The sequence below is a fragment of the Thalassophryne amazonica genome, chromosome 23 (assembly GCF_902500255.1).
Source record: "Thalassophryne amazonica chromosome 23, fThaAma1.1, whole genome shotgun sequence".
NCBI lineage: Eukaryota > Metazoa > Chordata > Actinopteri > Batrachoidiformes > Batrachoididae > Thalassophryne > Thalassophryne amazonica.
The window spans coordinates 10,091,488-10,117,871 of record NC_047125.1 but is presented as its reverse complement, the minus strand read 5'-3'; the positions used below and the strand labels follow the sequence as shown (position 1 = coordinate 10,117,871).

Sequence of the window (26,384 nt, the reverse complement as noted above, 5' to 3'; positions counted from 1 at the left end):
TGGGATGGTTATGAGTAATTTTTTCTCTAATAGTTAAAATTTTGTTAGCAAAGAAAGTCATGAAGTCATTACTAGTTAAAGTTAATGGAATACTCAGCTCAATAGAGCTCTGACTCTGTCAGCCTGGCTACAGTGCTGAAAAGAAACCTGGGGTTGTTCTTATTTTCTTCAATTAGTGATGAGTAGAAAGATGTCCTAGCTTTACGGAGGGCTTTTTTATAGAGCAACAGACTCTTTTTCCAGGCTAAGTGAAGATCTTCTAAATTAGTGAGACGCCATTTCCTCTCCAACTTACGGGTTATCTGCTTTAAGCTACGAGTTTGTGAGTTATACCACGGAGTCAGGCACTTCTGATTTAAAGCTCTCTTTTTTAGAGGAGCTACAGCATCCAAAGTTGTCTTCAATGAGGATGTAAAACTATTGACAAGATACTCTATCTCACTTACAGAGTTTAGGTAGCTACTCTGCACTGTGTTGGTATATGGCATTAGAGAACATAAAGAAGGAATCATATCCTTAAACCTAGTTACAGCGCTTTCTGAAAGACTTCTAGTGTAATGAAACTTATTCCCCACTGCTGGGTAGTCCATCAGAGTAAATGTAAATGTTATTAAGAAATGATCAGACAGAAGGGAGTTTTCAGGGAATACTGTTAAGTCTTCTATTTCCATACCATAAGTCAGAACAAGATCTAAGATATGATTAAAGTGGTGGGTGGACTCATTTACTTTTTGAGCAAAGCCAATAGAGTCTAATAATAGATTAAATGCAGTGTTGAGGCTGTCATTCTCAGCATCTGTGTGGATGTTAAAATCGCCCACTATAATTATCTTATCTGAGCTAAGCACTAAGTCAGACAAAAGGTCTGAAAATTCACAGAGAAACTCACAGTAACGACCAGGTGGACGATAGATAATAAATAAAACTGGTTTTTGGGACTTCCAATTTGGATGGACAAGACTAAGAGTCAAGCTTTCAATTGAATTAAAGCTCTGTCTGGGTATTTGATTAATTAATAAGCTGGAATGGAAGATTGCTGCTAATCCTCCGCCCCGGCCCGTGCTACGAGCATTCTGACAGTTAGTGTGACTCGGGGGTGTTGACTCATTTAAACTAACATATTCATCCTGCTGTAACCAGGTTTCTGTAAGGCAGAATAAATCAATATGTTGATCAATTATTATATCATTTACCAACAGGGACTTAGAAGAGAGAGACCTAATGTTTAATAGACCACATTTAACTGGTAAAATGGTGCCAATAGCGTTCAGAGACCAGCTGATCAGTTCCATGGTTAATCCAATATAGTTTGAAGAATTCACAGTCCAGTGAAGTAGGGACTTTGAAGGTAGGAGCAGAGATAGAAGAGAGGAGGAGATGCAACCACCCTCGCCGGAGTCCCAAGCTCAATATCAATATGGATCTACATGTTAATTTGGAAAATATTTCCATTGGATGCCCGCCCATACACTCCATAGAGCAGAGGTCTCAAACCGGTTCATTTAGTGAAATCACCTGCTGGAGTGGGTGGTTGCACAGAAAGCCTGCACCCTCTCGGCCCTTTCTAGAACCGGTTTGAGACCTCTGCCATACAGAATGGGCACGGGTGGTCTCGAACCTTAAGTATGGATTGAAAGTGCCGATAGAGCAGCCAGAGACCTTATAGGGTATGTTTAGGGGTCGTGACCCTCGTGCTTGTTGGCAACCCTTTTGGCGGTGGCTCACATTGTGGGCATGAATTCGGGACAGGGTTTCATGCTGCTGTAGCTCTGTGGTCTTTGTTTGCAAGTGCGTGTGTGTGTGTGTGTGGTCGGGGGAGTACTGTCTAGGGCCCACTCTGAGTGGTCACCTGTTGGGTGTTTGAGTATAGTGTGTGCCTGGCACTAGGAGCTAGTGGGAGCCCTTCCCTTGGCCTCAGTGTGTGGCCCTTGACACCAGGGAGGGGACGGTGGTCTATGGGGGTGTTGTCGGCTCTTGGTTCAGTAGGCAGTCAGTGACTCGCTCTCTCTCTGTGGGGTTTGGAGGTTTGTATCCTCCACTTCATGCTCCCATGGAAGCTTCACTCCCACTTATGGGAGGGGCTGACTACACTATTTTACTGGGTGGTCTGTGGTCTGCATGGTTTCTTCTCATCTCATGGTGGTGCAGGGTAATGTGCATCTGCTCCCCAACTCCAGGTCTAAAACTCTGGATGTTGAATCCAGGATTGAGCAACTCGTAGGTCCTGATTTTTGTAAAAATCAAGGAGCAGTGAAGCCTTTTCTTAAGCAATTGCCAGATCTGTGAGGGCTGACCCAGTATTCGAAGAAAGCAATGACAGCACCACTGGTTGCACTGAAATAACCCATGACCAGTAGAGTGTTGACTCTGGCAGAGTCATCAATCGCGGACTGAAGCTTACAATAAAGTGTTACTCCCTGAGACATCACTCATCATGGTCAGACCACAGACTGAATAAACAGACAAAACACCCACAGAATGCTTGAGTCTGAGCCTCATAATACTCTGAATGACAGGGAAGGGATGTGATACAATTGAAAGGAGCATGTCTGACACACTGACTGCCAATTTCACCAAAAGTAGGTGTAACGACAGACTGAAGGGCTGGTGTCTTGACCTCAGATAGAGCACCCACTGTGTGGATTTTTTCAAGGTCCCTCATCAGCAAAGGGAGATGGCTTTCCTGGTGAGAGAAAGGATGTTCCAGGAACCCACCCTGCCTCAAATTTGAACCTTGGGGCCGGTGTGTACATGATTTCTTAGCACTGCATGGTTGCCAACTGCCAAAGATGAGCACCTTGGTGCTCTCTTGTGAGTTCACCTTTTTGAGAGATGAGTCTCTAAATGGCTTCTTACCCCCTCGTATTGCACCCTATTCTTCAATTGATGGCAGCTACAGAAATACAGTACTGACATGGAGTGTGGAAACAAGAGTTCTTATTTTTTGGTGTTGAGCTGAAGTACTGAGTGGTTAATTGGTTAAAAGAACAGAGCTTTAATGACTTTAAGGTGTTGTTATTGGCCTACAAAATTGTTCACAGACTAGCACCTCTTTACCTGGCCCACCTGGTTGAGCCCTATGTACCGGCTCAGGCCCTGCGTTCATAGGGTGCTGGTCTACTGTGTATCCCTCAGGTGAAAAAAAGACGGCGGGTTACAGAGCATTTTCTCACCATGCCCCAGCTCTGTGGAGCAATCTGCCCGTGCAGATCTGTAAATCGGACTCCATGGAGACATTTAAGTCTAGACTGAAGACATTTTCTCCTTGTTTTATCACTCTTATCTTATGTTACTGCGTGTCGTTTTTTATTCTTTTTACAAATTTATGTTTTCATTTTTTATTGTGTTTTAATCTTTTAATTCATTTTGTTCTGCTTTTTTAAATGATGTTTGTGAAGCGCCTCAAGGCGACCTCGCGATTAGGCGCTATATAAATTCATAAATTTGAATTTTGAATTTGAGACCTGTAAACAATAACTGATCAGTCACACTTTGGTCTCGACAGACTTTAATGTCATTTGATATCATTGAGTGATGTCAAAACTTGGTTTCCATGGAAACAGATAAATCAAAGTAAAAACACACTTACACTTCCTCAGACCTCGTTTCAACCACTGGACTCCACTGGGATCCACCCTGAAAGGAGACACTGATCAGCTATTTAATTATGTGCTGATGTAAACAAGCTACTTTTAATTAGAGCTGAAAGAGCTGCTGCTCAAAAATACTAATACCGTAAAAAAAAAGAATTTTAACTGAGTGTGAGCTCTTTGTCAGGTCCATATGAACCAGTGGGAGTAATCAGACCAAGTCTTTCAGCCTCTGATACCTGAGAGTGTCCAGACTCCAGTGTGGATCCTCCAGTCCAGCAGACAGCAGCTTCACTGAGTCTCCTGGATGGTTGTAGCTCAGGTCCAGCTCTGTCAGATAGGAGGGGTTGGAGGTCAGAGCTGAGGCCAGAGAAGCACAGCCTTCATGTGTGATCAGACAGCCTGACAGCCTGCAGACACACAAAACAACACACAGACTGTGAGGACAGAGTCAGGAGGTCGACACCTTACAGCAGCACTGACACACTGATGTCTGCTGCAGGATGAGCTCGTTACTGTCATTACAAACACCAACATCCATCAACAAGGCTTTGGCAGTAAGCATTTTCCCCGTCTTGTCAACATCTGTGGCAAATTTTAGAATTAATTTAAATGAGATATACTCATTATCTCACAGGAATATGTCACAATTATCTGGGAACTACTTTTTGTGCAGGAATTCATACAATGATTTGCAAATCCTCTTCAACCTATATTCAATTGAATACACCACAAAGACAAGATAGTTAATGTTCAAACTGATAAACATTATTGTTTTTGTGCAAATATTTGCTCATTTTGAAATGGATGCCTGCAACACATTTCAAAAAAGCTGGGACAGTGGTATGTTTACCACTGTGTTACATCACCTTTCCTTCTAACAACACTCAATAAGCATTTGGGAACTGAGGACACTAATTGTTCATTGGGTATAAAAGGAGCATCCCCAAAAGGCTCAGCCATTTACAAGCAAAGATGGGGTGAGGATCACCACTTTGTGAACAACTTTGTGAAAAAATAGTGCAACAGTTTAAGAACAATGTTTCTCAACATTGAATTGCAAGGAATTTAGGGATTCCATCATCTACAGTCCATAATATAATCAGAAGATTCAGAAAATCTGGAGAACTTTCTACACGTAAGCGGCAAGGCCGAAAACCAACATTGAACACCTGTGACCTTCGATCCCTCAGGCGGCACTGTATTAAAACCGACATCATTGTGTAAAGGATCTTAGCATGTGGGCTCAGGAACACTTCAGCAAACCAATGTCAGTTAACACAGTTCGTCACTACATCTACAAGTGCAAGTTAAAACTCTACCATGTAAAGTGAAAGTCATACATCAACAACATCCAGAAACGCTGCTGCCTTCTCTGGGACCGAGCTCATTTGAAATGGACAGACGCTAAGTGGAAAAGTGTGCTGTGGTCTGATAGTCCACATTTCAAATTGTTTTTGGAAATCATGGATGTCATGTCCTCCGGACAAAAGAGGAAAAAGAAGATCCAGGTTCTTACCAGCGCAAAGTTCAAAAGCTAGCATCTGTGATGTTATGGTGGTGTGTTAGTGCCCATGGCATGGGCAACTTACACATCTGTGATGGCACCGTCAATGCTGAAAGGTAAATCCAGGTTTTGGAGCAACACATGCTGTCACCCAAGCAACAACTTTTTCAGGAACGTCCCTGCTTATTTCAGCAAGACAATGCCAAGCCACATACTGCACGTGTTACAACAGTGTGGCTTCGTAGTAAAAGAGTGCGGGTACTAGACTGGCCTGCCTGCAGTCCAGACCTGTCGCCCACTGAAAATGTGTGGCACATTATTAAGCGCAATACGACAATGGAGACCCCAGAGTGTTGAACAACTGAAGTCGTACATCAAGCAAGAATGGGAAAGAATTCCACCTACAAAGCTTCAACAATTAGTGTCCTCAGTTCCCAAAAGCTTACTGAGTGTTGTTAGAAGGAAAGATGAGATAACACAGCAGTAAACATACCACTGTCCCAACTTTTTTGAAACGTGTTTCAGGCATCCATTTTAAAATGAGCAAATATTTGCACAAAAACAATAAAGTTTACCAGTTTGAACATTAAATATCTTGTGTTTGTGGTGTATTCAATTGAATATAGGTTGAAGAGGATTTGCAAATGATTGTATTCTGTTTTTATTTACATTTTACACAACATCCCAACTTCATTGAAATCGGGGTTGTAAGGTCAGAGACTTTCTTCAATTTTTTTTACTACTGTGCTGCACCAAGTTGGCACTGCCTCTGTTCGCCTTTTGTTCACCACTGGGGGCAGCACCACATGTAGTAGCAGAAAATGCAACATAGAAGAAGCTCAAGACAAAAAAAAAAAAGAAGCTAACTAACTAAACTAAATAAAAAACTAACTAAAAAAAAATATATATATATATAACAGTACTAACAGATTGTGAACTGAACAAAAAGTTCCAATGGGTACATCACGGATCACGATCAAACATGTTTTTCTTGTTACCTTGCAGACAATGTTACCATTCCTGTGACCAAACTCACAAGAGTCTGGCATTCTCCCCAAAACAAGTCATTTATTGATTACAATTTCCCAGAAACTGTAAAATTAAGGTAAAAATGTTGCATAGTTTCTCATCATGAACAAGAAATATTTGTGTCAAATTCTAGGTTCTGAGAGATGCTATGAGTAAACACTCCATCTGCCATTTTGTAAATACCATACACATGACTGTATGCTGTTGCACCTTTGTCCCCTGGAGGACTACTCCAAAGACGGTTGGACAGATGATAGTAGAGAAGCTTGAATCTTCGACTGGACCTAACCCAGTCCAGTCGAAGATTCAAGCTTCTCTACTATGGAAACCACCTGGACAACTGAGAGCCTACACAGAAACATTGGACAGATGATGTAAACATGAAAAGTTCAACATCTTTGAGCTCCATAATACTGATGAAAATCAAGAATTTGTAGACTTTAAACAAAGCTCTTTGTGCTTGCCCGATTCTGAGAATGTCAAAAAGTACCACTGATGTATGAGCATCTTTTTTCTTGGGGGGGGGGGGGGGTCTTTTTATTTGTCCTTGACAATAAGACAAGGGTCCTGGCTACTATCTCTGTATCAGCAATCGCAGAACATCATGAAGCAAAGGTGTTTTACACACCGATGACTTCTCACCTGAGAGTCTTCAGGTGACAGTCTGGACTCTCCAGTCCAGAAGACAGCAGCTTCACTCCTGAATCCTCCAGCTCGTTGTTACTCAGGTCCAGTTCTCTCAGATGAGAGGACTGAGAGCTGAGAACTGATGACAGAACTGTGCAGCTTTTCTTTGTCAGATCACAGAAACTCAGCCTGAAGACAAAGATGAACAAGGAGAAATATGCTGAGGACGAACAACCAATTTACACAACCAATCATTCACAGAAGCATTTCACATAACAGAGATCTGGGTATCCTGTAAGGCTGAGCATTTGGATGAAGGAATCGTCCGTCACAGATGGTTGCCGACATTATGATGCAAGACCACCATCGTGCTGTCACACCCACCAACCTGCTTACTTGCTCGCACACAAACAAGCAAGCAAGTCCTGGGTCCTGGATATCAACCTCCCAGGCCAGTTGCCATCCATCTGCCACAGTCAGGTGAAGCGTGAACATCCATCTGGCCTTCTCCAGCCACTGGAGTCCTCATCATGAAAACACCCATGTGCTGGACTGTGCACAGAGAAATATGCCTAATGGCCAAAATTCCATTGTGAAAGTTCCCTCACAATGTAAGTGCAACTACTCATCTGAGTTGCACTAAGTAACAAAAAGTCATTGCAGCGCTCAGAAGAAACCTGCTACTGTCACTGGTGAGCATCCAAGTTTTACAACCACACAGTAAGACAGGAAACACTTGGCCCTCAAGACTTAGACCTTCATTCTCCTGCAAAAATACTGGCATTGCCAAACACCTCTGTCCAGTGACCTCATGACTCTGCAAGTTCTTCTCTGCAAATTCTTCTCAGGTAACTCAGTCTCAAAGACAGAGGAACCAGAGACATAAACGTCAGTGCAGAGACAAGTGAATCTACAAATCCAACACTTTTGCCACATACAGATACACTCTGATGGGCAAGTCCAAGAAGTCAATGAAAGCCTCGATCTTAAGTCTTGATCCAGGGGCATCGCAAACCCAGACACTCAGCTTCTCAAGTGCTATCCATTGATTCTGCCAAGATCACAAGATCATCCAACAGTTTATTTATTTGTTTACTTGGATCCCCATTAGCTGCAGCAGAGCTGCAGCTACTCTTCCTGGGGTCCACACAAATCAACAAACACAATATACAATAATCAAAAATGCATTCAAAAATATATAAAAGAAGAAATTTAAAAAAGGAAAAAATAAAACAAAAACAATCAAATTCATCATCACATTTCGTCAGTCTATCGACACAAAAAAAAAAATGATCAAAAGTTAAACCCAGATTGCTCGCTATATTAACAGATGTCGTTTTAGAAGTTCTTTAAGAGAACATTCATTTGAAGTGAGTTTAATGCATTCCAGTAATAAATTCCATTCCTTCATACCCCTAAATATGACAGTGTTCTTTATGGTATTAGTCCTGGCTACAGGTAACGTAAAGTTTCCCACCACAGCATGTCTAGTTATGTATCCATGATTTTCTGAACTGTAAGAGAAATTCCTAAACAAAATACGAGGTAACTTCGTGACAATAATCTTTCTGGTAAAAATGATAAGTGAATACAAAAGTCTGTCTTTGACTAACAGCCAGTTTAAATTTCTGTGCATTGTGATGATGTTTGTCCTATAACTGCACTTAAGTGGTTATATGTGCAGCCCTATTTTGAATAATCTGTAATTTATCCATCATTTCTCCGGAGGCATTTGCCCAAACTGCTGGGCAATAGTCCAGTTATACTAATAGTAATGCTTTAATAGCATAATTCAAAGTTGTACAACTTAAAAACCTTGCATGTCTTCTCATAATCAATATACCCCTGCTCATTTTAACAAAAATATTGTTTTTTCCATGATAATTTTGAGTCTACCATTACACCCAGCAGCTTAGTCTCATGTACTTGATTTATTCTCATATTATTAATTTTAATGTTTAATACGGGGTTTTTCATAATAACACGACTGGAGCCAATAATCATGCAGTTAGTCTTTACCGTATTTAACACTAGCTTATTGGATATTACCCAGTCAACTACCTTGTACAGTTCCATATTTAAAGCAGCTTCCAAGTAATTGTGTCAGCGTGCTGATGTATAAAGGGTTGAATCATCTGCATACATCACTATACTAACTTTATCAAAAATATATGGTAAATTATTTGTGAAAATTGTAAATAATAGTGGGCAGAGACAACTCCCTTGTGGCACTCCACATACTACACTCCTGGTGCCAGAAAAGCTGCCATTAAAAAACACTGTGTCCTGTTAGATAGGTAAGTATAAAGCCAAGTAAGAGCTGATAGCTCAAAACCATAACCAACAAGTTTTTCCAATAACAAATCATGGTCAATAATATCGAAAGCAACAGAGAAATCGAGAAACACAGTGCCGACTATATTGTTCTTTTCAACCTCTCTGAGCCAATCATCAGACATCTGAGCCAATGGCGTGGCAGTGGAGTGACTCTTTCTATATGCATGCTGGAAATCCTTGATTAAATTATTTGATGAAAAATTGTTACTAATTTGCTCATATACAATAGACTCCATAATTTTTCCTAACACAGGTAGAATTCTTATGGGTTAACTGTTTAAAGTCGAGAACATAATTTTATTTTTCTGTAGTGGAATAATTTTAGCCCGTTTCCACGCTTGTGGACATGTGTTGCAAGTAAAACTGAGGTTTTTTTATATGGGCAAAACAGGAGCGATGCAATCAACTGCTAGTCTGAGAAGCCTACTGTCAAGACCGTCAAAACGGGGGCTTGTCTTTACAGGATTTCAGGAATTCCCTTACCTTATTTATACATACTTCTTGAAATTTCAACCTGATGTTTTTATTATTCATAATTTTATTTCTTATCAATAGACAGGATTTAGCTTTACTCAGATTAGGCATATTTTCTCTTAATTTGTCTAAGTTTGCTTATAAAATAATCATTATTATAATTATCTACTGGCTTTGTTATAAATGTATTATCTACCTCAAGAAAGGATGAATTGATCCTGTTTTTCGATTAAGTTTAGTGACAGAGTTCCTCATTTTACAATAAAGGTCCCAGTCAGATGTATTTTCTGTTATAATTGCCGTCTTTTTTAATGTGATCTGAGTCTTTAATTTCATCATCCAACCAGGGTGTGACGATATTCCTGACAGTAAGCTTCCTCAAAGGCACATGAATTTCCACTAAAGGCATGAATAAGCTATTAAATCTTCCAAGTGTGATTTTCAGGATTGTGGATCGATAACACCTCAGACCAATAAATAGCTTTCACATCATCAACAAATTTCTCATTATTAAACATTTTATATGACCTTTTGAATATTACTGTGGGTCCAGGTCTACCTACCATCGTGGCTAATACAGTTATGATCAGGTTATGATCGCTGCAGCCAATGGGAACAGAAACTGCTTTATGACACCGCTCAGGAGAATTCGTAAAAATGTGATCAATACATGTCACCATCATTCTTAACATGTATTCTTGTAGATTTATTAATGACCTGAGTAAATCCGCATGGAGTAGTGACAGTAAACAAGTTATTTTTTAATTGGCAGTTTTTAGCGAACCAGTATAGGTGTCCAACATTTCACAGTTCAATCAGTAGACCTTTCCTCACCAACAAAGGCAACCAGGACAATGGGTTCCATGCCCCTCGGCTGTTTCATGACCAGTACTATCTTTGGTGGTTGGTGACTGACTGCTGAACCATGACACTGGGGTACATGGAGAGCCCGTTGCCATCACAAGCAGCACAGAGCCTCCTTGGGAGATGACATTACCAGCACCAGGACAAATGCCCCACTCCATCAGGAGGCAAGAACAAACCATGGGGACAGCAGACCAATTTCCCAAGAAAAGGGCACATTCAATCATACTGAATGGAAAGATCCAGTCCTGTGGGCATCAGTTATAGCACACAGACCATCAGTTGTAACATCAGAACCCAAAACCACAGTGGACCCAAACCTAACCTGGGGCCGAATACTGGGGCAAGAGCTGGAAATGTCTACATACACCTCTGCAGTCATCTGAGTCAATGTCACGCATCCGAGATAATGGGAGGATCACTGCCAGACCAATACCTCCCAGGGTGTGCTCCCAATAGTCCCACAAAACAACACTCCCACCATTACTCCATCAACTCTTTTGCTTGCTCTTTTATTACAGTGGTTATGTTTCACTTAAACAATAAATGTGTCCATCAGCAAGGATAAGAGTTTACGCCTCAAATAATAGTTAAAGATCAGGCTCTTCTTCTCGATGGTCCTTCAGTGGTTGAATGACCTGCATGATTCCAGGCAATTTGTTCTGACCTGAGAGTTTCCAGTTTACAGTGTGGACTCTTCAGTCCAGCACACAGCAGCTTCACTTCTGAATACTGCAACTTGTTGAAACTCAGGTCCAGTTCCCTCAGACTAGAGGACTGAGAGCTGAGAACTGATGACAGATCTTCACAGTTTCTCTCTGACAGATTGCAGCCTGACAGCCTGCACAGAAGATTAAAAAGACAATGGTTCAATTATGTCATTGTAATCTGTTAAAATTTCAAAGTATCTGTGTCCTTACAAGACTTACAAGACTTTTTTAGATGCTTTGATCACTGGTAGGAACCTTGGAAGAGCCTCACATGAAGCAGAGTACTTCTTTGGGTCAAACACATCCAGATGCTGTTCTGATGACAGTAAGATGAAGACCAGAGCTGAACAATGAGCAGGAGTCAGATTTTCTGTGGAAACTCTTCCTGAGCTCAGAAACTGTTGGATGTGATCCACAAGAGAATGATCCTTCAGCTCATTCAGACAGTGGATCAGATTGATGCTTCTCTCTGCAGAGAGATTTTCATTGAGCTTCTTCTTGATGTAGGTGACAGTTTTCTGATTGGACTCTGAAATTCTGTCCGTCTGCGTTATTAGACCTTGCAATAACTTCTCACTGGTCTTCAGGGAAAGACCCAGGAGGAAGCGGAGGAACAAATCCAGGAGTCCATTTGGACTCCGTATGGTTTTGTCTACAGCACTCTGGTGAAGAAGCATTAATTCAGGTGTGTCTTTAGATATTTTCATTCTTCTGGATGTTGTTTGTTCTTTTGACAGCAGATTGACTCCAGACTGGGTGAAGGTCAGATGGACATAAACAGCAGCCAGAAACTCCTGAACACTCAAATGGACGAAGCAGAACACCTTCTCCTGGTCAAGGAAATTCTCCTCTTTAAAGATCTGTGTGAAGACTCCTGAGTACACTGAAGCTGCTCTGATGTCGATGCCACAGTCTGTCAGGTCTGATTCATAGAAGGTCAGGTTCCCTTTCTGCAGCTGCTCAAAAGCCAGTTTTCCCAGAGACACAATCATCTCCCTGTTCTCTGGATTCCACAGTGGATCTGTCTCAGCTCCTCCATCATATTTAACTTTCTTCCTTTTGGACTGAACCACCAGGAAGTAGATGTACATCTCAGTCAGGGTCTTCGGCAGCTCTGGTGTATCTGTGGTTTTCACCAAATCCTCCAGAACTGTAGCAATGATCCAGCAGAAGATTGGGATGTGACACATGATGTGGAGGCTTCGTGATGTCTTCATGTGGGAGATGATTCTTCTGGACTGCTCCTCATCTCTGAATTTCCTCCTGAAGTACTCCTCCTTCTGATAGTCAGTGAAGCCTCTGACCTCTGTCACCATGTCAACACACTCAGGAGGGATCTGATTGGCTGCTGCAGGTCGTGTGGTTACCCAGAGGCGAGCAGAGGGAAACAGGTTCCTCCTGATGAGGTTTGTCAGCAGAACATCCACTGAACTCGGCTCTGTGACATCAGTCAGGACGTCACTGCTGTGGAAGTCCAGAGGGAGGCGACACTCATCCAGACCACAAAAGATAAACAACACCTGGAAGTGTTGGAAGTTAAAGATTCCTGCTTCTTTGGTTTCAGGAAAGAAGTGATGAACAAGTTCCATCAAGCTAAACTTCTTCTTTTTCAACACATTCAGCTCTTTGAAAGTGAATGGAAATATGAAGTGGACGTCCTGGTTAGTTTTGTCTTCAGCCCAGTCCAGAGTGAACTTCTGTGTTAAGAACGTTTTCCCGATGCCGGCCACGCCCTTTGTCAGCACTGTTCTGATTGGTGGCTGTGTGTCAGCTGAGGCTTTGAAGATGTCTTCAAATGTGATTGCTTTTGTGTCTGTTTTTCTGGATGCTGTTTCAATCTGTCTGACCTCATGTTCCTCATTGATCTCTGAAGCCCCACCCTCTGTGATGTAGAGCTCTGTGTAGATCTCATTCAGATGAGTCGCCTTTCCTGCTTTCGAGATCCCCTCAAACATAGGCTGAAACTTCTGCTTCATTTTCGATTTGTGTTTACGCCGACAAACCTCAGCACAAGTTCCTGAAAGAACAAACAGCAAAGATCAGATTTGAATTATGCTGCAATTATCTGTTTTTGATGGAATGCATTCATTCATTCATTTTCAGGGGTATCCCAAGGTATTCCCAAGCCATCTAGAAAACATAATGCCTCTTGCATTACCTGGGTCTTCCCCAGGTAAGACCCAGGACATGCTTCTCTTCATAGTCAGGCTCAAACCTGCACAGTACACATCAGAGGTAACAAGCCAATGACGCCAACAGAAACATATAATGCACAAAAAGTAGAGATGTAATTCTGAGATCACCAAACTGGACACAGTCCAGTCCATGAACATTATGAACAGGACTTGTGACAAGGGGCGGCCCTGTTGGAGTCCAATACTCACCAGGAACAGGTCTTACAAACGCATCTCCTACTTTGGTTGTATAGAGACTGGATTGTGCACTGCAGTGGTTCTAGTACCCCGCATTCCTACAGCACCCCCCAAAAGGACACCTGGTCGTTTGCCTTTTCAAAGTCCACAGAACACTTATCAACTGGTTGGGCGTACTCCCAAGCCTCTTCTAATATCAGTCTCAGGATAAAGGGCTGGTTCAACGTTCCACTGCCTGGATGAATCCTTGAATATAAGGTTCAACTATCAGTCTGGGTATCCTCTCCAGTACCCTAGCATAGGCTTTCCCAGGAAGGCTGAAAAATGTTATTCCTCTACAGTTAGAACATAGTTTCTGGTTCCCCTTTTTAAAGATACAGACCATGTACCCAGTTTACTACTCCAGAAGTACAGTTCCATATTTCTATGCAACATTGTGTCACCCATGACAGCCCAACAACATCCAGACACTTCAGCATCTCAGGGCAAATCTCATTCATTCCTGGTGACTTGCCACTGAAGAGTTTTTTTGACTGCCTTAGTGACTTTGGCAGGGACGATGGCACCATATCTGCCCCAAGTCTTTCATTCCTGCCTCCTCTAAGCAGGGTATGTCTGTCGACTTGAGGAGATCCTCAAAGTGTTCTTTTCTACTTCCTGATGGCTTACCTGTCAGTTGAGGTTAGCAGCCCTCCACCCTTGCTGAATACAACCAGGGTTAAGAGGTTGACTCAATGTCATTCTCAATGGCCTCTCCAAACTTCTCTCACACTGAAGTTTTGCCTCAGTGACCACGGAGGCTACAGTCCTTCCAGCCTGTCGGCACCTATTTACTGAATGTGCCAACCAAAAGGCCTGGCCTCCTTCTTCAATCGAATGACATCTGTGGGATACTGACTGCCTCCACAACAAGCACCAACAACTGTATGGGCACAATGCAAAGCAGCCAGCTCAGCAATGGAGGCCTTGAAGATGGACCCCTCTGATTCCATGACTCTGACCTCTAGGGTTGCCACCTTTCAGAAATGAAAATAAAGGGCCACTACCAACCTCTCATGCATGGAGTCGGAAACATTTTTCCTACCATCTGTTAATTCGTCTAACACACCTGATGTTTACACTGATTTATTTATTTATTTTCCATCAGGCAGAGGCATCTGAATTAAGCTTCTTTGTGTTCAGTGTGGAACTCTTGAGTGCAGGGCAAATAAACTTTTTTTTTTTTTTTAATCAAAAAAGGACAGAAATCATAGTACCGTATTTTCCGCACCATAAGGCGCACCTAAAAGCCTTAAATTTTCACAAAAATCGGCCGTGTGCCCAATAATCCGGTGCGCCTTATGTGCGCACTGAATTCCAAAATCTGTAAAAACGACCGACGTTGTCTTTGACTGTCGGAATATCGGACCATTTCCCGCTGACACAAGGACGTAATATGTAAAGTACGTACGCTAGCAGCGTACAGTACGTACCCTGGCAGCGATAAACCAATCAGAGAAGAGTCCGTGGTACGTACACTTACCTCCGCCACTCCTCCGGTAGTTACCGTATACTACAGGTATCCTGCAAAACAACATTTGTTTGTCTACGGACCCCCAAAAATGGCGCCAGCGAAGAGACATGCTTACGAGGCAAACTGCAGGCTATCAGTTACGTGGTTGTTCATGGGAATAGAGCAGCTGCGAGAGGAAACAAGAAAATGAACTGCGCCAAGTTAAAAAGACCAAACGGAGTTTCCGCAGAAACAAAGCGAGGTGGCCACAGCTAGAAGACCAGCTGTTCAATTCAGACACAGAAGATGAAGACTTCGATGGATTTGTGACAGAATCATAATAAAAAGTAATGTGAGTACCATATTGTTAAATACCGGTAGTTCAAAGTTGTTAAAAAGTTCAAATAAACTCACCGTTTTGCTTCCGTGACCTTTTTTTTTTTTTTGTAGACTATATATGTTTTAGCATGCGCCTTTTGTAAGGGTTAAGTACCCGCTAACTGAGGCCGCGCCTTATAATCCGGTGCGCCTTTTGTAAGGGTTAAGTACCCGCTAATTGAGGGCACGCCTTATAATCCGGTGCGCCTCATGGTGCAAAAAATACGGTATTTGCCAGTATTATGACCCAAATTTTGAAGGTTATTTTCACAGTGAGGTAAATAAGTATTTGATCCACTGTCGATTTTGCAAGTTTTCCCACCTCCAAAGAATGGAGAGGTCTGTAATGTTTATTATAGGTGCATTTCAAATGTGAAAGACAGAATCTAAAAAGAAAATTCAGAAAATCACATTGTATGATTTTTAAATAATTAATTTGCCTGTTATTGTATGAAATAAGTATTTGATTCCCTACCAACCAGCAAGAATTCTGTCTCTCACAGACCTTAGTTTTTCTTTAAGAATCCCTCCTATTCTGCACTCTTTACCTGTATTAACTGCACCTGTTTTAACCTGTATAAAAGACACATGTCCACACACTCAATCACACTCCAACCTGTCCACCATAGCCAAGACCGAAGAGCTGTCTTAGGACACCGGGGACAAAGCTGTAGACCTGCACAAGGCTGGGAGAGGCTACAGAACAACAGGCCAGGAGCTTGGTAAGAAGACAACTGTTGGTGTAATTATTAGAAAATGGAAGAAGCACAAGATGACTGTCAGTCTTCCTGGGTCTGGGGCTCCATGTAAGATCTCGCCTCGTGGGGTAAGGGTGATTCTGAGAAAGCCCAGAACACCTGGTCAATGACCTGAAGAGAGCTGGGACCACAGTCACAAAGATTATATTTGTAACATACTAAACCGTCATGGTTTATAATCCTGCAGGGCAGCAAGGTCCCCCTGCTCAAGCCAGCACATGTCCAGGCCTGTTTGAAGTTCATCAGTGACCATCTGGATGATCCAGAGGAGGCATGGGAGAAGGTCATGTGGTCAGATGAGACCAGAATAGGGCTTTTTTGTAACAACTCCACTCACCGTGTTTGGAGGATGAGAACAATCCCAAGAACACCGTCCCAACTATGAAGCATGGGGGTGGAAACATCATTTTTGGGGGTGCTTTTCTGCAAAGGGGACAGGATGACTGCACCATAATGAAGGGAGGATGGATGGGGTCATGTATTTAAGATGGGTCGTGGTTGGGTCTTCCAGCATGACAATGAACCCAAACACAGCCAGGGAAACTAAAGAGGGGCTCTGTAAGAGGCATTTCAAGGTCCTGGAGTGGCCGAGCCAGCCTCCTGACCTGAACTCAATAGAAAATCTTTGGAGGGCACTGAAACGTGAAACCTGAAAGATCTGGAGAAGATCAGGACGGAGGAGTGGACCAAAATCCTTGCTGCAGTGTGCAAACTTGGTCAAGAACGACAAGAAACGTCTGACCTCTGTCATTGCAAACCAAGGTTTCTGTACCAAATATTAAGGTCTGTTTTTCTATTGTATCACATACTTATTTCATGTAATAACATACAAATTAATTATTTAAAAATCATACAATGTTATTTTCTGAATTTTTTTCGATTCTGTCTCTCTCAGTTGAAGTGTACCTACGATAAAAATTACAGACCTCTACATTCATTGTAGGTGGCAAAACTTGCAAACTCAACAGTGGATCAAATACTTATTTGCCTCACTGTATATCCGTGACCTTGGTGATTCAGAAGAAAACAGGCGACCATATCATGTTTTGATTTGATGAAATGGCGAGGGCTTGGATCGAAAAGTGGTTCAGACCTGTCCTGTGATATCTGATACATGACTAACATCAATATCAGACCCGAGCCCAATACTGGATCAGATCGGCCCCATCCACAGTGGCCTACGTGCTTCTCCCCAGGCCTGGCTGAGCCCCCGGTTTCCCGAATCCAGGCAATGTTACTCTAGCCATTGTTGTGCCCATCATGAAGGATCATTGTTGAACTGCTCTTTGACAAGGGAGGCCCAACCAGGAGCTAAAACTCCAAACAACACTGCTCCCAGGATCACACAAACCCCTCCACCACAATCAGGTCTACAAACGTCACATATTATGTTGTATCTGTGTTCAGTGATAAGAGAAATGCTCTTACTGCTTTGCAAATAGTCAGCCAGCTCCTCCTGCTTCAATATCCTCATGAAGTTCAGTGTGAGGTTCAGCACAGCGTCTCTGTTGCGCCTCATCAACTCCTCCTTCTCACTTTGGCTCCCAAAGCATTCAGACTCATTTGTAAGGAGAAATTTCTGGATCCTCTTCAGCTCACTTCTCACATACATGACCACGTACTCCTCGATATCCTGGAAGAGAATATAAATATCAGGTCAGATCTGGGAGCAATTACCAGATGGTGTGGAGCACTGCACCCACGACACAACTTAAAAGCCCAGGGACAAGGATGGCAACCACCCAGGCAAAGAACTGACCCAACTCTGCCTATGGGATCTCACCCTGTCCGCACACTGCATAAAACTAAATAAATAATAAATCCAAAAATGATATCGTTTTTAATTGAGAAAGAAATGGCAGCTGTGGTTGCCAGAATAATTCTGTAAAAAAATGTAAATACTTTTACAGAATATACTGTAAGTGTTCCAGTACAAAGCTGTTGTAATTAGCATAAAATAAAGGAAACTGGGGTAAAGCCGGCCTTAAAAAAGGGATATTCTGTTTCTTCTGAAAATGTAATGAACTGCAGAATCTGTTTTATGTGGTTGATATTTAGCCTACTGAGTTCAAAATGAACATGATTTTTTCAGAACTCCGCATATTAACATATAGTAAAAATGATATATGTTATATGATACACCATTATATTTATTATTATATTATGTTTTCAGAGTGGTTCCTAAAATTTTCTAAGATATTGGAAAAACTTTATAATAACAGATTGGAAAAAATTATTGAATGACACAACTTGCTTGATGACAGTCAATATGGGTTCAGAGCGAAAAGGTCCACTGCACTGGCTATGTTCAATGTAATAGAAGAGATCAATAAACATGTGGACCAAAGGGAATTAGTAATTGGTTTATTTAATGATCTAAGAAAGGCTTTCAACACAGTTGATCACAACATATTTCAAAAGTTGGAACTTTATGGGATCATAAAGTTGAATTATTATTGAATACGGGGACTACTGTTCTTCATATCTGGACATCGTTTGCGGGGTTCCCCAGGGCTCTGTGTTGGGACCAAAATTATTGATTTTATATATCAACGATTTATGTAAAGTTTCGGATGTGTTTAAAGCAGTTCTCTTTGCTGATGACACAAACTTGTTTTGTTCAGTAGAGAATTTGCAACAATTATTACTTGATTTAAGAACTGAAATGATAAAGTTGAAGAGTTGGTTTGATCTTAACAAATTGTCATTAAATTGGTCTAAAACTAAAATAATCTTATTTGGAAATTATAAAAAAAGGACAGTTAAATGTACTTGGGGTAAACATAGAATGTGTCAAAGAGAACAAGTTGTTAGGTGTGGTTATTGATGACAGAATTAACTGGAAAGCTCACGTTCAACATATTCAAAAGAAAACTTCCAAAAGTATTGCAGTATTAAATAAGGCAAAGCACATTCTTGATGCCAAATCACAACACACTCTGTATTGTGCATTGATTGCACCTTACTTGACGTACTGTGCTGAAGTCTGGGGCAATAACTATAAAACTACAGTGCAACCACTATTCATCCTTCAAAAAAGAGCATTAAGAACAATCCACAATGCAGGGTATCAGGAGCATACCAATCCACTGTTCATTAAATCGAAGATATTAAAACTTTATGATATGATTTCATTCGAGACTGTTCAATTGATGTATAAAGCGAAAAATAAGCAATTACCATTTAGAATTCAGGAATATTTTACGCAAAGTGAAGGAATGTATAATTTAAGGCAGACCTGGGCAAACTGCGGCCCGGGGGCCACATGCAGCCCTTTGCATGTCTCTGTCCGGCCCTCATGAGGTCTGTGATTATTATTACATATATTAAAAATGTCAAGCTTCTGTGTTGCAAATAATTAGAGAGGTTTATTTAGATATATTTAAATATTTACATATTATTACAATAATAAAAATTACCTATAAAAGCTATTAAATAGGTAATTTTTTTTAAAATTTGTAATGGGAGACGGCCGAGTTATCGATGGTGTGGCCCTCGGACATAATTCAGGTTCCCTATGTGGCCCCTTGTAAAAATTAATTGCCCACCCCTGATTTAAGGGGTTTGTATCATTTTAAAATTGCTGGCGGTAGGACAACCAGGAAATACTTCTGTGTCTCCATTTGTGGTCCTAATTAATGGAATAATCTACCTGAGGAACTCAAGTGATGTCCAGATATCAACTGGTTCAAATACAAAGAAATTATTATTTTCCAGATATGTATTAGATGAAAGGGGTTGTGTTGTATGAAGGTGTTGGTAGCCACCTTGTATTGGCAGCTGTTTGGAAATATTTTTCTTTTAATTGTAATTATGAGCTGCTGTTCAGATTTTGTTTAGAAATGAATGTTTATGAACAGGCACATATGCCTGGTTTGATTTGACTTCATGGAGGGGTATAGGTGTTGATAAGCTTTGCTTCTGCCTACACCTTTCGGCACTGTGTATATTATTTTTTTCTTACTGTCTTTTTTTATTTGACTGTTTTGTGGTTGTATCTTTGTGAAATTTTGTTGCATGGGTGTTTAATAAATTCAATTCAAAATTCAATTCAATTCAATTCTTGTTGTGTCATAGCACAATGGTGCACCAGTAAGCATAATTGTCTTTTAAGTGAAATATCCCGGGATCAAGGCAGCCTGATGCCCATTCACTTTCTGTAGGTGAAGGTGTTAGAAAAAAACAAAAAACAAAAACATGGATCTATTGTGGTGGTTCTGAGCAACATGGGGGCAGCACAAAAAAAAATCTCATTGGATGGGATTCAATGCACAATAAATAAGAATGGCATTTAAACTCAACACAAATAATTACTTTAAAAACAGCATGATAACGATAATTAAGCAGAACAATTGTGTTGGATTTACTGTTTTTTGTTTGTTTGTTTGTGTGTGTGAATTAGAATTACTGCATTTTTTTATTGAATTATTCTGTTTTTTAACAGTAAAAACAGACTTATTTATTTATTTATTTATTAGCAGTGCATATTCCTGCAAACACTGTAACTGAAGAGCAGTTATGGTGTAACTATTGTCGCAGACCGTCCCTAAAAATCGGTCCACCTGCTTTCACCACGCATGCATCATTTCGGACCACAGCAGCACGTCTGAGATGAAGTCTCTTCACCCAAAGTGATCAAATGGATTAATGGGATTATTAACCATCAGATGATAAAGATAAAACCTCTTAAATCATTCTAAAGTCACTTTTATGCAGAAACGATGCCTGTCTATGGCTGATGTTTAGACCCTGATTCATGCTTTTGCTTCTTCTAGACTAGATTATTGTTATGTTCTATTTTCAGGGTTACCGCAGTCCAGCATTAGGGGTCTTCAGCTGGTTCAGAACGCTGCCGCCAGATTGTTGACACATAGCAGAAGGTCTGAACATATCACACCCATTTTGGCATCCTTGCACTGGCTCCCTGTCTCTGTGACAGCAAATTTTAAGGTTTTGTTATCGACTTATAAAGTTGTTCAATGGACTGGCGCCATTTTATCTGGCTGATCTGGTGGAACTTCTGATCAGATCTGAACTTCTGATCTGGTGCCGGCCTGGGCTTTGCGGTTGCAGGATGCGGGACTTCTCTGTGTTCCCAGGGTGAAGAAGTCTTCCTGCAACCGTGAGGCAGTCGGAGTCCGTGGACATTTTTAAGTCAAGACTGAAAATCCATTTTTATTCTCTTTGGTATGAATAGTTTTTATTTTTTTAATCTGTTTTATTCTTTTACTTCTGCTTTTAATTATGTATTTGAAATGTTTTATTCATTTTAAATTATTTATTTAAATTTTATGTTGTAGGATTGAGGGAAAGATGAATGCAGCAATGTACAGAGACATCCTGGATAAAAACCTGCTCCAGAGTGCTCTTGACCTTCAGGACAACTCTGTGAATGTCCTTGAGTGGCCCAGCCAGAGCCCAGACCTGAATCTGAACAACACAGGCACATCATGAATATTACTTGAATACATGAATACATGAATAAGTACTTGCTCATAGGGGGTCGTTTTGACCGTTGGGGGTTTTCTGTGATTATTGTATGGCTTTTGCCTTGCAATATGAAGCGCCTTGGGGCAACTGTTTGTCATGATTTGGCGCTATATAAATTAAATTGAAATTGAAATATTGATAATATCAGACTTATGTCAACAGACCAGAAATATGTCATCCATGTGATGCTGCTGAGGAAACTGAAGACTGAGAACTTCTGAGAGCTGCCGCTTCTTCCATCTGTGGACAAAGAACAGTTTACAAATCCTCAATAACCTGCATCATTGTTTGCTGTTCATTTTAAGAAATTTATAAAAGATCATTTAATCCTAATGAGTGTTGTGGAAATACGTCCTGACTCAACTCATAGCTGTTCAACTTTAAGGCCAAGCAGACTGATGTAATGAATTACGGCTCTTTAAGATGATCAGCTCAGGATAAAAGCAGTGGTGGGCACAGTTCCGCTAACCCAATAACCTCTAATTATCAAAGCTAACATTTTCATTAGTGGATTAGCTTTTCAGCTAACTTTGAAAACCGTCAGCGGACCAATTAGCTTCTGCTAAATTTAGTTCCGCTAACTTTCAGTAAGCTAACATTTTTTTGCTGGTAAAATTAGTAAAGTTAATGGTCAAAAACGTTTGTAAACCATAAAATCATACATGTTAGTTCCTGTTTATGAACACAGAGAGCTAGCTAACACTTCTGGTTCACAGGTGAAAGCACACAAGCGCTGCTGTTGTTGCAACATAGAGCCGATAAAGTTACACTGTGGACAAAAACTGGATGTAAGCAACTCAAAGGTCAGTATTTTTATTTTTATTTATTTATTTTTCGTGCATTTGTTTTCTGTTTGTGAACGCAATACGGGGGGAGCCATAGTTACATTAACGGTTTATAAATATACAATATAGAGATAAACTGTGACTTCTAATACTGCGATTTACTGCTTTTGATAAAGAGGATACAGTGTTTGGGGTTTTATTTTTACTTATTTAATTTTTTGTGCATCTGTTTTGTGTTTGTAATCCTGGGAATGCCCAGCAGCCCCTGTGGCGCTTAAAATCGAAATGCTGCGCTTAAACTCAGATGTGGTTGCGACAGAGTCAATACTAAAAGTTAGCAGTTAGCTGTAACTTCCGTTAAATTTTTTTCGCAGTTTATCGGTTTAGCATTATAAAAGTTAACTTTCAGTTAGCGGTTTAGTGGTTATCAAAGCTTGCCCACCACTGGATAGAAGATAAAACTGTAACGATCTGAGAAATGAGATTGTCACTGTATCACGGATTTGCTAATTAATGACTGATTATTTATTAAAGAAGTAAAAACAATACAACAACAACAACACGGCTGTGACTAAAGGTGCACAACAATCAACACAAAGACTTTCTAACAGAACTTAAAATGTCACAGTAATAGCAAAGATCACAATTTGAAGTCAACCAGAATGATTGGATTTTGTACAGATATTTGTAATTATGCAAATATGAACACAGGAATATTTTAGTATCAATAAGAACTTACATCTTTCCACGAGAGGGCCGTTGCCCCTTTAGATCTGGAGGTGCTCCGATAGACCGGCCACCACCTCTCATGGACACATTGCTGGGAACAGGTCCAGATGAATGTGGACTCTGACAGAACCTGAGAGAAAAAGAGCAACAACAGTAATGTTTGACAGGGCAAAAATATACTATACCTATATATAATTTTAAAGTTAAAGATACAATTGCATCAAAATATGAACCTGTGAATTGATCTCAATATTCTAAGAGCTTGATTTTAACAGTGGTGGGCACAGATAACCAAAAAATTAACTTCAATAACAGATAATCAGATAACTGTTTCGTTATCTTTGATAAAGATAAACCGAAAAACCACCCAAAAATGTATCAGAAGTTACAGATAACCAATAACCGATAACTTCCAGTATTGTCTCTGGTACATTTGCAACTACTAACAAGCTGAATTTGAGTTTTAACACCACGATCATTTTTGGAAGCATCAAAAGCGACAAAAGGCCCAAACAATGAGCCAGTACTTTCTATGTTTGAACATGCTGCCTCTGCTGGAAGCTACACAGCTACAGCACAGAAGCACCCTGAGAGCAGCCACAAAGCCACCTCTCTACCAATCACAATGCTCCGGTCAGGTGGAGGTCTTGAAAAATAAAGTCATGCTGACTTATGGTTTTGTGTGAATACTGACAGAATAACTCCATTAATGTCAATTCTGACCTCTTGGAGTTCTTTGTTGATAAGGTCAGACACATAAAAAATGCCTTTACTGACCCCTTGTGGTCTGGCCCAGTCCGGCCTGAACTGCCACTACAGGTCTGGTCATCTTCTAACCGAGTGTCACTAGAAGACATTGCAGCAGTTGCAACTAAAATGAACCTGACCTCTTGCCCATTTGATGTCCTTCCCTCCAAGCTTTTTTTAGATACTTTTGACTCAATCGGGCAATGGGTCATGAAAATGTTCAACATGTCCCTGTCATCCGGTCTCTTTCCAAGCTCATTTAAACATGCTGTGGTGGAACCAAGACTCAAAAAGCCTAACTTGGACCAGTCTGAGCTTAAGAATTTCCGGCCAATATCGAAGCTCCCCTTTCTAGCAAAAATACTGGAAAAAGTGGTTGCAAAACAACTAACGTCTTTCCTTGAGATGCACAACATCTATGACACTTTTCAGTCAGGCTTTCGGAAACACCACTCCACCGAGACCGCACTACTGAGAGTGTCTAGTGATATCATGATGGCCGCTGATGCAGGAAGATGCACGGTCCTAGTCCTGCTAGACCTGTCCGCAGCCTTCGACACCGTCGACCATAGCATTATGGTCAACCGGCTGCGCGATCTGGTAGGGTTGTCGGGCTCCGTGCTGAAGTGGTTTGCCTCATACTTGGAGGAGAGGACCTTTAGTGTGTTGGCTGGCCATAAACTATCGAAAACAGCTGCTTTACAGTATGGTGTCCCGCAAGGTTCTGTTTTGGGGCCACTGCTGTTTCAATTGTATGTCCTTCCCCTCGGCCAGTTGATTCAGGACTTCAGGGATATTTCCTACCACCTGTTTGCGGACGACTTACAACTGTACTGTTCCTTTAAGATTTCAGAAGTCCACAAATTGAACTCTTTATTTGACTGCCTGTCACAGGTGAAGAAGTGGCTTAATGGAAACCGTCTGCAGCTGAACTCTGAAAAAACTGAGACACTTATTGTTGCCCCTGACAGTGCTGTTCCTGTTATCAGGAGCCTCCTTGGTGACTTGGGCTTAATGGCAAAAACAAGCCTTAGAAACCTTGGCGTTATTTTTGATGAAGGAATGTCTCTTGCTCAGCACGCAAGCAAGCTTGTGAAGAATTGCTTCTTTCAACTGCGAAATATCGCCAAACTTAAACAATTGGTGTCACAGAAAGAATTAGAGGAGATCATCCATGCCTTTGTCTCCACGTGGTTGGACTATTGCAACAGCCTGTTCACTTGCCTGGGTAAGAAGGAGATAAATCGGCTGCAGTATGTCCAGAACTCTGCTGCGAGGCTTCTGACCCGCACCAACAGGAGAGCCCACATCTTGGAATCCCTCCATTGGCTCCCTATTGCCTCCAGAATTAATTTTAAAATCTTGGTTTTGATTTTCAGAGCACTACATGGTCAGGCTCCTGATTACATTGCTGACTTGATTCAGCCTTACACCTCAGCCTCAGATCTTTAGGTCAGAACCTGTTGATCTTTCCTAGAACCTCCTTTAAAACTCGAGGAGGCCGATCTTTTAAAGCCGTAGCGCCTCGTCTCTGGAATGAACTCCCTCTGTCCCTGCGATCCCTGGACTCTGTTGAGATGTTCAAAAAGCAACTAAAGACTCTACTTTTTAAACAGGCTTTTCATGGCCAATAATCTTTTAGTACTGAGTGTTTTACTGTATATTTTTATTGTTTTACCTTGTAAAGCACTTTGTGACCCCTGTCTGTGAAAAGCGCTATATAAATAAAGTTTACTTACTTACTTCTGTCATTTGTACAATGTTAAAATAGAACATATATCTTTTAATGTTGAATAATGCACTAATTCTGAGGTTTTGTAACAAACAGACAGATCGCAAAGGATTCTGGGTAAAAGTGCCTCTGCTAAACACTGATTGGTTCAGTCATTCATTATGTAAACCAACACATTACTGTGACGTGTGTCGTGTGTTGGTGTTTACAGATAAATGTGCTTTTGTAAAATATTCCATTTTTTATTTGTAAAAACAGGCATTTTTACGGAGCCCTGGAAGTGTCATCTCAAAATGTTTTGCATGTGAAGAGAATGTGCGCTCATTTTATTAGTGCCGTGCGCACATTTTATTATATTGTAAAACGTGCACTCAATATTGTCTTGACACATAAATGTTGGCTTTACACTGTGCAAGTTTTGGCCCTTTTTCAGATGATTTTTCATTCGTGCGAGAATTTTTTGGACCGAGTTTCAGGTTAATCGAGCATCCCACATTGTGTAGTGTACGTGGAGTAACAAGCTCCGTTTAGCATCTCACGACCACCTCCTGATCGCCGATCGTATGGTCGAATGAAAATCAAACCAGTTTGATATTATTCTGGTCAGCCATCGTTAGTGTATCCTGCTGCTGCAGAGCTACAAGCATCTGTGCATGTGCAAACACCGCAGAGCTGTCTTGTAATGTTTTTTTGTTGTTGTTTTGTTTTTAAACTTAATTTGTAAAAAAAAAAAAAAAAAAAAAGCCATTTGCAAAGCCAAAAA

The 26,384-nt window shown here is 40.9% G+C and overlaps 1 protein-coding gene across 1 annotated transcript in view; it reads right to left on the bottom strand.

Annotated features, from left to right (window-relative positions):
* The window catches only part of LOC117505039 (NACHT, LRR and PYD domains-containing protein 3-like), a 241,888-nt gene that overhangs the window by 5,544 nt on the left and 209,960 nt on the right, over positions 1 to 26,384 (bottom strand). The window contains exons 11-18 of the mRNA XM_034164562.1: positions 23,153 to 23,272; positions 21,793 to 21,868; positions 17,567 to 17,771; positions 11,358 to 13,155; positions 11,096 to 11,269; positions 6,769 to 6,942; positions 3,830 to 4,000; positions 3,590 to 3,636 (exon numbers count right to left, since the gene is read on the bottom strand). Of these exons, the coding sequence (XP_034020453.1) occupies positions 3,590 to 3,636; positions 3,830 to 4,000; positions 6,769 to 6,942; positions 11,096 to 11,269; positions 11,358 to 13,155; positions 17,567 to 17,771; positions 21,793 to 21,868; positions 23,153 to 23,272 (2,765 nt within the window). The remainder of the gene's footprint in view (positions 1 to 3,589; positions 3,637 to 3,829; positions 4,001 to 6,768; positions 6,943 to 11,095; positions 11,270 to 11,357; positions 13,156 to 17,566; positions 17,772 to 21,792; positions 21,869 to 23,152; positions 23,273 to 26,384) is intronic.